Raw genomic sequence first — 12342 nt, 5'->3', positions numbered from 1 at the left:
AAAGTTACCCGATGTCCAAATACCATCAAAAATATTTAGGAGAGTTTCCAGACAGGATTCTGGTAAATGTTTCAGGAGTTGATAATGGATGTTATCAGCTCCTGTAGCAGTGTCATGAGCTTGATCAAGAGCAGTGTGGAGTTCTTGAATAGAAAACGTTTCATTATAATCTTCCCCATTATCAGAATTGAAATTAATAGTTTTCTTTTCTTGTTGTTTTTGATACTGCTGAAATTTAGGTGTATAATTCGAAGAGGAAGAATGTTTAGCGAGAGTTTCGCCCAGTTTATTCGCAATATCTGACTTATCAGTAAGTAATTGATCTCCATGTTTAAGATGATGGACAGTAGATTTAGTACCTTTACCTTTTATTTTCTGGACCATGTTCCATACCTTGGACACAGGTGTCCGAAAATTTATTTTGGATACATAATTTTGCCAAGATTGGCGTTTGTTCTGTTTAAAAGTACGCCGTGCTTTAGCATTTTAAATTTTAAATTTATTTAAATTATGCACCATAGGATGGCGACGGAAATAATGTTCTGCTTTTTTCCTTGCCTTTCTAGCTTGTTTGCACTCATCGTTGAACCATGGTTTTCGAATATGTGGAACTACAGAGGATTTTTGGTATACACTCATCAGGTATGGAATTCAGTTCATCAGAAAAACATTTGATAGCATCAGGAACGTCAATAAAACGTTCAGGTTGAAGTTTTTCAGCACACAGTGTTTCATATAGAGCCCAGTTAGCCTTTTTAAAATTTCGTCTTGATGATGGAGGAACATCAGATGGAGGTACAGCTTTTAATACAGTAGGAAAATGGTCACTTCCACAGAGGTCATCGTGGACTGACCATTCGAATTCATTTAGTAGTTCTGAATTTGTCAATGACAAGTCAAGAGCAGAATAGGTCCCTGTCCCAGGGTGTAAATATGTGTTGGAACCATCATTATAAATACATAAATCATTGTCAGAACAAAAGTCCTCCAACAATTTACCTTTAGTGTTTGTAGTTACACTGCCCCAGAGTGGGTTGTGTCCATTTAAATCTCCCATTATAATACAGGGTTTCGGGAGCTGATCATATAGAGCTTGAAGATCGGTTTTGGCAAAAGCCGAAGATGGTGAAATATAAAGAGAGCATAGCGTAAACGCTACATGTAAACTAATTCTCACTGCAACAGCCTGCATATTAGTATTAAGTGAAACAGGGCTTTGAATAACGTTTTGTTTGACTAGAATGGATGATCCTCCAGTGGCCCTATCACCCGGAGGTGAAAAAGAATGATATGCATTAAAATGACGAAGGTCAAATGTATCTGTTTGTTTTAAATATGTCTCCTGGCGACATAACGCTGAAGGTGTGAAATCTTGGACTAATAGCTGTAATTCATGTAAATTAGTCCTCAATCCTCTGCAGTTCCACTTTTCAATATTATTGGAATAAACTATCTTTTGGGGGGATTTATCGGGGATCTACCCCGCACTCTTTTGGAGGGCGACAAGCTATGTGCCCTAGAATGGACGTTTTCAGAAACGTCCATATCTTCAAGAGACCCATATTTATTAAACAGTTGAATTGTAGTTTGTGACCCCTTAGGAGCTCTGCCACTTTGTTGTTTTGAAGCATCAGACTTCGGTTTGGGTTTAGTTTTAACAGTTTGTTGTCTATCAGCTGTTGAATGAGACTCAGAGCGTGACTGTGAAGATGACTTATGATCAGAGGACTTTGATGTAGTAGGAAGTGATTCCTCAGTCTGTGATGATATAGCAGGGTATAAAACCTGTGGGGAGTCAGAACTGACCCAAGTCAAGGTAGTTTGGCAGCCTGTGGATGATTTTGTTATTTTACAGCTGGATTCAGATGACGATTTTGCTACTGTAGCATAACTTTCTAGAAGGTCAGATCTCTTCACCAGTTTCTTTGCCTCAGAAAATGAGATATTTTGGGTGAACTTTATTTTGTTAATCGCCATTTGCTCTTTCCATATTGGACACTGTTTTGACGAAGATGATTGGTCGCCTGAGCAGTTAGTGCATTTTTTAAAGTCACTGTCACAATCTTCTGTTGTGTGTGTCTTCTCACCACAGTGAGCACACACAACAGACAATGTGCAGGTAGATACACCGTGTCCATATTTCTGGCATTTAAAACACCTGAGCGGGTTGGGGATGTAGGTTTCAACTTGCATATTGCAGTAACCCGCCTTTACTGATTTGGGAGCATTCGGCGATGAAAAAGAAAACAGATAGGTATTCGTTTGGAATATTTCATTGTTTTTTCGGGTGGAAAAGCGCTTCACATACAGCACGCATTGATCCTTCATTTCGCATGCTATATCAAGTTCGGTCATGTCAGCAAACAACCGATCACGATCTCTAACGATACCTTTGCTTGTGTTCAAGGTCTTGTGAGCAGAGACCGTGACCGGAATGCCCACAAAAGATTCAGTGCTCATCAGATTGGTTGCTTGCTGTTTCTTGCCACACTCAATTAGCAGTGCACCCGAACGTAAGCGTCTAATGTTCCTAACATCCCCAGCAATACCTTGAATGCCCTTAGATACTGCGAAAGGGTTCAGCTTCAATGGTGTCTTGTCAGTAGTCTCAATAACGAGGAAACGTGGCCAATACTCTATCGATAGAGACGGTCTATGAGAAGTATCAACGGGATCAATTTCAAGTGGACGTTTCGTTTTGTTTTGTTTTTTTTGGGGGGGGTATTTCATAAGCCATGGTTGGTGTCATATGGTTCATCATCCGAGCTCCCCACCCACCACGGAGTATCACAAGGACAATGCTAAAGCAAGCGGGCCTCCAGCTTGCAGCACCAAGGATACCGGGATGATATACTCCAGTAGAAGAATTATAAACAATTAAACTACCAGATTGGCCCATGAGCCATCGCCTTCTGGCATAAGACTCTAGGCAAAGTTCATCTTAGAATTCAGAATAAAAAACTTAAAGATCACAAGTAGTGCCAAAGCCGAAATTCAAAACAATTCCAAATCAATTTTGTGCAATGACACACATACAGTCCATGCACAGGGCTTGGCATGACCAGCCGATTGGTTGAATCGGGCCAATTCAACCACCCGTCTAGGTGAAGTAAGGGCCAAAGTGGTGTGTTGGGCAAATGGAACGCAGTTAAAAGTCCAACTGCCCTCAACCACCAGGATTCCGTCCTCCACCGACACGGGACGCAACCCACGGCAAACAGGTTGCCCAATTTAGTCGCCTCGTACGACAAGCAATGGGGTGCTGTGGACACATTCTGCCCTGGGTCCACACGGGAGAAGAGCACTTAGCATTACCCAGCACCCACCACGAGGAGGTGGCTCTTCATGGGTGCCGCACATATTTTAAGAAGTGTAGCGAGGACGGCCGCGACTGTAAAACTGGCAAGCAACATGAATAATCTGTTACGAACATTACCGTGTCTTTTTTTAAGAAAGGACATGTTGCCCACATCTGCACCTTCAAGTTCTCTTCCAAACACAGATATATGCTGAAAGCTGATTTTTACAGTTGTGGAAAGGATGCGGGAAATGTGCAGAGTATCTGAGTCAGCTGAGATTTTCCTTCAGAACATCATATCTACCACTGCCTAAAATGTCCAGCTATACAAGCATGCAAATGTCTTGCAAAGGTGATGTTTATAAGACATTTACAGTTTTGGAAATAGGTTTCCAACACATTTCCAATTTGAGAAAAATGAGATTTAAAAAAAAATTTCCAATTTTGCAAATGTCCACGAGGGGAGATAACTGGTGGGATATATAAGTAAATAATTGTTATTTGTATGCCACAGGACCTATTCGAGTGTTAATTGATGAGTGAGTCAAGGTAGTTAAGACACCAATCAACAAGGTCTTCCGTTTTGTTAATTAATTAGTGATTTAAGTCAGGTAAGACAGCCTCTGGCATGAAAACAGTCAAGTCCTTAGTTTATATACATCTTCCAGAAGCCTCTGGAAGTAAGTTAAATCTTTGATGGTATTTAGATGTGGAATGCATACGAAAAGCAAGATGTATGGGGGTCAAATTCTTTATTGTGACAGTTCGGGCGGTGCAGGCGGTGAAAGTTGTATCGTACTGAATTTGGTTGATTGCCTATTGTTTTGTGTTAAGCTGTCAGTTTTTATGTGTATGTGAATGAGGATCATTAGGACTACTTAGAGAATAACTGTGTTTGATGCTATATATTTATACGTATTTAAGGTATTTATACAATAGTCAATATCTATGACATCGCATCTTCCACTTCATGTTGTACATTATGTTGCGTGGAGCGGTGGTAACTTAAACAGTAATGTTTGGTCACGGATGCAAATTCACTTTCATGAATAAAAATATGTTTATGATCTATTTATTCATTGACACACTGATAAAATATCAATCATAGAAATACCAATATCCCTAACTTATTTTGTCCAGTATATAATCACTATGTTAGTTAACCTGCGACCAAACATGTCAAACTAGTACTGACAGATTTTTTATCTAATGTGTAAAATATCATCATTTCTTAGTACCTGAAATAGGATTACATGAATTTGGAATGAGATGTTTTAATCTGAGATCAATTTGTTACATAGAAGTGTACTAAAGCTGAACTTGAATCAACATCAAAAGATTGGTCATTTACAAACTGAAGCACTTATAATCTCAGGTATACTGCAGTAAACAGTATGGGGATACTACACAACAAAACATACCACTAACAACTCCTTGTTTATTGCATAGAGCAGCAGTTTCATGTACATCATTCACGATAAACAAGCCTACTGAATGTTGATTGAGTCCATCATCTGGACAATGGAGTGGGTTTTAACTTTGTCATAGTGGAGTTGATTTATTTCACGCTTTCTGTTGGCCCCATCTGACGATGTGCTCCTTGCTAAATTACCTGTTGTTAGTTTGGTGCTTGATACTATACATATATGCTTCCTTTTATTTGCTTGTAGTAACCATTATCTTGATAGTGGCATTGGAATAAACATGGAACTTAGTCCCCTCTATACATCAACAACAAATCTGTGTCTGTAATGATGTATTGTAAGAATGCCAGTCAAACAAGCAGTGGATTGTGATTGGTGTTGCATTCTCAATGCAGGTTTTAGCATTTTAATAAACAAAAATTGTTCCTGCTTCTCGAGTGTCATGACAGAGACATATTTGTGATAACAATACATCAAAAGATGAACGTGCTGACAGAGACATATTTGTTATTCCAATGCATCTGTAATAGGCGTGGTTTTGATGTGCATTACCTTCGCCCAGTGACAGCGAAATAATTAGAAATTTGAGAAATAATTAGGTAGGAACTAGATGTTAACCAACCTTCTCTGCGTGTATTTTTAAAATGTAGGGTTTCAGGCTGATATGTTCTCTACTTTCAATCTCAGTAACCAGTTTGTTAATCGGGCAAGTAGGGAAAATAACAGAAACAAGTAAACAACTGACAATAATTTATTACAAAACAGAGTACGTAGAAAATACAAACAAAAACTTAACAACTGATAAATGACACACTATCGCATTAACTGGTTGATTCTAGATCAGCTAAACGTGTACTTTTAAGCGACCCCTAAACCAACCCTGTTCTTATACAAACGTTACCCAAAAGCTGTAAATCCTCCTACTCCTAATTTTCGCCCAACCCTACCTTACACTAATGGAAGAAACCTAACAATACACGGCCTAGTCTACAGTTTAATGATCCACTCTTTAAACGGGGAGGGGAATTACCCTGAAACAGGATCTGAAGGGCAATTTTACCCGATAGAACGACCTCTGACATGGGTCAAAGTTCACCTACTGATCACGAATGTCTCCGCTAGTTAGAGCCTACCCAACATATTTAGCACAATCACGTGGCCTTCCCAATGTATCTAGCTCTACGATGAACAGTCACCCCGGTCGGAAAGTTATCCCGTAACAGAGGCAAGTGAAAGACCACCCGATACACAGCTACTCTATACGTGGTATGTAATGATGAAATGTACATCTATGCACCCCCATGCCCTGTACTTAGAATAGAATTTAACCCAGTTTTTCTACACACCAAAAGCTGAACGTGCCGACGGAGACATATTTGTATGGACGCTAAAGTGGCGATCAGCACAGGTGTGATTGCGTTGAAGTGGTATGACAGTCGCACAGTTGATCTGGTCTCCTGGCACCCGTGAAGAGCCACCTCCACCACCCAGTGGTGGGTGATGGGTAATGCTAAGTGCTCTTCTCCCGCGTGGACCCGGGACAGAATGTCTCCACGGCACCCCATTGCTGGTCGTAAGAGACGACCAACTTGGGCAACCTGTTTGCCGTGGGTTGCGTCCCGTGTCGGTGGAGGACGGTAGTCTGGTGGTTGAGGGCAGAAGGAGGCTGACCCATTTTGCCCCTATTGCTCAACACACCACTTCGGCCCTTACTTCACCTAGACGGGTGGTAGAATCGGCCCGATTCTATCAATCGACTGGTCACGCCAAGCCCTGTGTGTGGACGTTTATTTATTTATCATCACCCAAATTTGATTTGAAAATGTTAACCTTTGGTCTTGGCAAAATTGTTCCCATAAGATGTTTACAGTTTAAACTATGATGTTATTCACTTTTGCCTAGAGTCTTATGCCAGAAGGCGGTGGCTCATGGGCCAATCTGGTGGATTTGTTAATTGTAACTCTTCTGCTGGAGTATATCATCCGAGTATCCTTGGTGCTGCATGTTGGAGACCCACTTGTTTTTAGCATTATCCTTGTGATACTCCGTACTGGGTGGGGAGCTCGGATGATGAAATCTAAAACACAAACCATGGCTTACGAAACCCCAAACAAAAAGACTAAACGTCCTCTTGAAAATGACCTTGTTGACAACGACCTCAGACTGTCCAAACCAATTGATTACTGGCCACGATTTGTTGTCATGGAGACAAAGGATTTGACATCATTACAATTGAACCCTTTTGCTGTGTCTAAAGGTATCCAAGGCATTGCCGGCGATGTGAAGAGTATTAGAAGATTGCGTTCTGGTGCACTGTTGATCGAATGTGCCAAAAGACAACAGTCAACTAACCTTTTAAACACCAAAACTTTTGTTGGCATTTCCGTTACTGTCTCAGCTCACAAGACCCTCAATATGAGCAATGGGATTGTGAGAGATCGTGAGCTATTGCTGGCCGACATGTCAGAACTAGATATCGTCTCCGAGATGAAGGATCAGGGTGTACTTAATGTAAAACGTTTCTCATCCCGACAAAATGGCACAACCATTCAAACTAACACCTATCTGTTCTCTTTTTCGCTACCTACTGCACCAAAATCACTAAAGGCAGGTTATTGTAACCTCAATGTTGAGACATACATTCCTAACCCTCTTAGGTGTTTCAAATGCCAAAAGTTTGGGCACGGTGTAAATACTTGCAAATTGTCTGTTGTGTGTGCTCACTGCAGTGAAAAGACACACACAACAGAAGATTGTGACAGTAATGTCACTGTAACGGGGAACACTCATCATTTTCAAAACACTGTCCTGTTTGGAAAGAGCAAATGGAGATCAATGAAATAAAATTCACTCAACATATCTCTTTTTCCGAGGCCAAAAAACTGGTAAAGAGATCTGATCTTCAAGACAGTTATGCTGCAGTAGCCAAAACATCATCGGGGTCTAGCTCTAAAACAACATCAACCACAGGCTGCCAAACTACCTTGACTTGGGTAAATTGCGATTCTCCACAGCTTTTGTACCCTGCTATATCATCACAGACTGAGGAATCACTTCCTAGTACATCAAAGTCGTCTTCTGATCACAAATCATCATCATCTCAGTCACACTCAAAGTCTCAATCGATAGCAAATTAGTCAACAAACGGTGAAAAGTAAACCGAAGCCAAAGCCTGATGCTTCAAAACAACAAAGTGGCAGAGCTCCTAAAGGGTCACAATTGTTCAATAAATACGGGTCTCTTGAAGACATGGACGTTTCTGAAAACGTCCATTCTAGGGCACATAGCTTGTCGCCCTCCAAAAGAGTGCAGGGTAGATCCCCAACAAATCCCCCCCCCCCCCCCAAAGATAGTTTATTCCAATAATATTATACAGTGGAACTGCAAAGGACTGAGGACTAATTTACATGAATTACAGCCAACTTCAGCGTTATGTCTCCAAGAGACATATTTAAAACAAACAGATACATTTGACCTTCGTCAATTTAATGCATATTATTGTTTTGCACCTCCGGGTGATAGGGCCACTGGGGGATCATCCGTTCTAGTCAGACAAAACGTTATTCGAAGCCCAGTTTCACATAATACTAATATGCAGACTGTTGCAGTGAGAATTACTTTACATGAAGCGTTTATGCTATGCTCTCTTTATATTTCGCCGTCTTCGACGTTTGCCAAAACTGATCTTCAAGCTCTATATGATCAGCTCCCGAAGCCCTGTATTATAATGGGAGATTTAATTAACTTCGCTTTGGCTACAATTCAGATTTCATTGTATTTCAGTGCTCTACACTGCAGTCTACGACATAAGCACAAATCCACCAGTGCTGCTGCCCTAGCTGTTATTTGAATACCTAGCACTACGGGTATGGCTGCCGTATGTCCAGTGGATATGAGACTATCCACTGGACACCTGCCGCGAATAAATCCATGCTGCTTACCATCAGACCGGTGTCAGCACCGTGGATAAGAGGCTATCCACCCGACACCTACCGCGAATAAACCCATGCTGCTTACATCAGAGCGGTATCAGCACTGTGGATAAGAGGCTATCCACCCGACACCTGCCGTGCATAAACCCACCAGACCAGTGTCAACACCGTGAATGGATTTAACAACCCTATGATATTTTTTTATGCTATGCTCTCCGTACACTTATCTTTCTGTTTGCTGTCTAATGTTGCCACAGTGTCGTTGTTGCTTCTTCCAGGACTCGGTACCGTCTCATATATAGTATAATAGACAGTGTTCTAGGGCTGGGTACCGTCTCATATATAGTATAATAGACAGTCTTCTAGGGCTGGGTTCCGTCTCATATATAGTATAATAGACAGTGTTCTAGGGCCGGGTACCGTCTCAAATATAGTATAACAGACTGTCTTCCAGGACTGGGTACCGTCTTATATATAGTATAATAGACAGTCTTCCAGGACTGGGCACTGTCTCATATATAGTCATATATATTTCTTGTACTGACAAGGCTGAATAAGCATCCCGAGCTTTACCCTTCAAAATGTTTGCAGTAACATAGTCCATGACTAACTAGGCCACTTGAGATTTTCAGTAACCTTCTCAAAAGGTAGAAAATATTTGTCTACTTCTCTCTCATTAAAAGGGGGTACAAGAATCTGAGGGTTGAAAATTGTTTTCTAGTATTTTCAGTGCAATTTCATTGTCAATTTCCAATTTCTTCAATTGTAATTCCTTTCTGTATCTTTCCCTTTCTCTTTGTCTTTTTTTCTCTTTCTCTTTTCTTCTCCATCTCAAACTATTTCATTTCCATTTCTTTTTCTTTTTCTAACCTTCTCAGTTCTATTGTTTTCATTTCCAACAGGTCTGAACATTCCTGTAGCGCCATTTCCATCATCAAATACTCCCTCATCAATGTAGTGATTCAACACAATGTTCAAAATCTGAAATTTCCTCATTGCAGGTTTGGCATCAAGTTCGAGATGTGAAGAAATTTGCAACAAATTTTGCTGGTTCCTCAAGTAACTTGTCGCAAAATTGCAAAAAAATTGAAATAAATTTCACAAACGGTCTCAAATGTCAAATGAATTCTATCCTGGACGACCCCCCAATTTTGTTACGGTTAAGTACTTGCCGTGACAAAGGATGTAAGAAACCTCCTTTGTGAACCAGCAAAACAGAGCGCAGACCAGTCTAAAATATTCGAATATTAGTATTTAGCAAAGAGAGTAAGTTATACAAAGTCACAAATCAATTTCACAATACTGATTTCAAATGCAAGTGAGACAAAATCTAAGGCAATATGCAAAATATACAGTAGCAAACTGACCAAAGTCTTAGTGTGAGAGAAACGGTCATGCAGAATGTAAGATAGTGAGCGGTTTGACGGCGGCTATGAAGATGAAACGTTGGCAGCGATTGATAATGGCGTATACTCCAGTAATGTGTGAATGCCCATACCTCAACACGACAACTGGCATTTATATAGACACGCAGTCACTTCCCGAACATTCGAGCACTTACGACCATCGCTACTCACCTGGACCGCTTCCAGAACAGTCTCCCGGAAGTAGACAAATAACAAGCCAAGGGCAGATAATTTCCAGAAAACCGGCTGCCAAAATCCTAAAAATGCGGACCATCTATTATATGAAATGTGACCCATTGTAATTATTATTCAAAACAGTAAACATTGTGACCCAATAATAATTATTAATAACAAAATATACAGGAAATACGCACTCGTAACAAATATGTTTTTCGATCACATTTAAAGGGGCTGCATTTGTTGGAATATATTCATTTTGTACAAATACGCACACAACAGTCCAAAATATTTACAGTGAACTGAAGCAAAGGAAACCTGATCATTTATAAGTTTAAGTATCATTTATGATGAGTTTAAGTATCTGTACCAAAATGTTGCACCTGTAAGCAACATTTGCCATTTTACATGTTATAAGATGGGAACACAATAATACAGATCTCTAGGTCACAGTAGTGTCAGTGTCTACTGTTGTTTTCACCCTTCCTTGTATTGGACATCCAATGAGATTCCTCACAACCTCTCCTTCTCTCAACTGACACTCAAAGGTTTTGTTACTATTTGTTGTACTAAAATGACCTGTCAGCCCCTCTACTCACAAGTAACTCTACCACATCCTTGTGTCCTGATATTTCTGCAATCATTAATGGTGTCCTTCCATTCCTCATTCTACAGTTGATGTTGATGTTGATGTTCTGTGAGAGTAAATACTTCACCACCTCCACACTTCCCCCATGACAGGCAAAGTGAAGGATATTTTCACCTTGTCTACCCGAGAGAGCCACATTGGCCCCTTTCGTCACAAGCAACTCCACCACTTCTTTATACCCCTGTGTTGCTGCCATCATCACGGGTGTCATTCTCTTCCAGCCTCTACTGTTGATGTCCACCATGTTCTGTGCAAGGACGTACTTCACCACCTCCACATCTCCACCACGACAGGCAAAATGAAGGATAGTGTTTTTACTTGCACCCCTGAGTAACACGTTAGCCCCTTTTCTCACGAGTAACGCCACCACATCTCTGTGACCTGTTCTTGCTGCCATCATCACAGGTGTCATTCTTTTCCAGCCTCTACTGTTGATGTCCACCATGTTCTGTGCAAGGACGTACTTCACCACCTCCACATCTCCACCACGACAGGCAAAATGAAGGATAGTGTTTTTACTTGCACCCCTGAGTAACACGTTAGCCCCTTTTCTCACGAGTAACGCCACCACATCTCTATGACCTGTTCTTGCTGCCATCATCACAGGTGTCATTCTCTTCCAGCCTCTACTGTTGATGTCCACCATGTTCTGTGCAAGGACGTACTTCACCACCTCCACATCTCCACCACGACAGGCAAAATGGAGCACGTTGTTACCTTTGTTATCATGGAGTGACACATTGGCCCCTTGACCCACAAGTAACTCCACCACGTTCCTGTGTCCATTCTCTGCAGCCAGCATAAGTGGTGTTCCCCCACATAATACCTTCCCATTGATGTCATGTTTATGAAGTGAAAGGACATATTTCACCAGCCCCACATCTCCTCCTTGGCAGGCAGAGTGAAGGAGGTTGAAACCAAAGTCATCTACAACTGACACATCAGCTCCATTACTCACGAGCAGGTGAACTACATCTTTATGTCCTTGACCAGCTGCCAACAAAACCGGTGTTCTACTTTTCCACTCTTTACAATCAATGTTCGCCCTTCCCTCAGATAAGATGGCCTTCATCTTTGCCAGGTCTCCAGTTTTTGAGGTGCCATGAAGGTCACAGAACGAGGTCGCTGTAACACAATTTTATCAGTAGATTGTTGTCATCTTTCGTATGTGGAGGTTATAAGGACGTTGCAAATAGGTTAACTGATGGGCAAAAGAAAATTTGACAAAATATGGATTGCAATGTTTGGAATATTTTATATCAAATCTTGTTTCCAAATTACACAAATGTATAACCCAAACACATCACATCTAACCCGAACACATCACACAACATCTAACCCAAACACATCACATAACATCTAACCCAAACACATCACACAACATCTAACCCAAACACAGCACACAAGATCTAACCCAAACACAGCACACAACATCTAACCCAAACACATCACACAA

At 40.9% G+C, this 12342-nt stretch overlaps 1 protein-coding gene across 1 annotated transcript; it reads right to left on the bottom strand.

Moving 5' to 3' along the window:
- Window positions 1–10806: 10806 nt before the first annotated feature.
- LOC137269975 (putative ankyrin repeat protein RF_0381) lies at window positions 10807–11958 on the bottom strand. The gene has a single exon (XM_067803807.1). The coding sequence runs from the start codon at window positions 11956–11958 to the stop codon at window positions 10807–10809; it is 1152 nt and encodes a 383-aa protein (XP_067659908.1).
- Between the last annotated feature and the right edge of the window lie 384 nt (window positions 11959–12342).

This window comes from Haliotis asinina, unplaced genomic scaffold, assembly GCF_037392515.1.
Source record: "Haliotis asinina isolate JCU_RB_2024 unplaced genomic scaffold, JCU_Hal_asi_v2 scaffold_21, whole genome shotgun sequence".
NCBI lineage: Eukaryota > Metazoa > Mollusca > Gastropoda > Lepetellida > Haliotidae > Haliotis > Haliotis asinina.
Note: the sequence above shows the minus strand (reverse complement) of the source record. Positions and strands in the feature narration are given on the sequence as shown.

Bases quoted from the DNA above. Each gene is read 5' to 3' on its own strand.
- LOC137269975 (XM_067803807.1), bottom strand. From the start codon at position 11,958: ATGAAGGCCATCTTATCTGAGGGAAGGGCGAACATTGATTGTAAAGAG.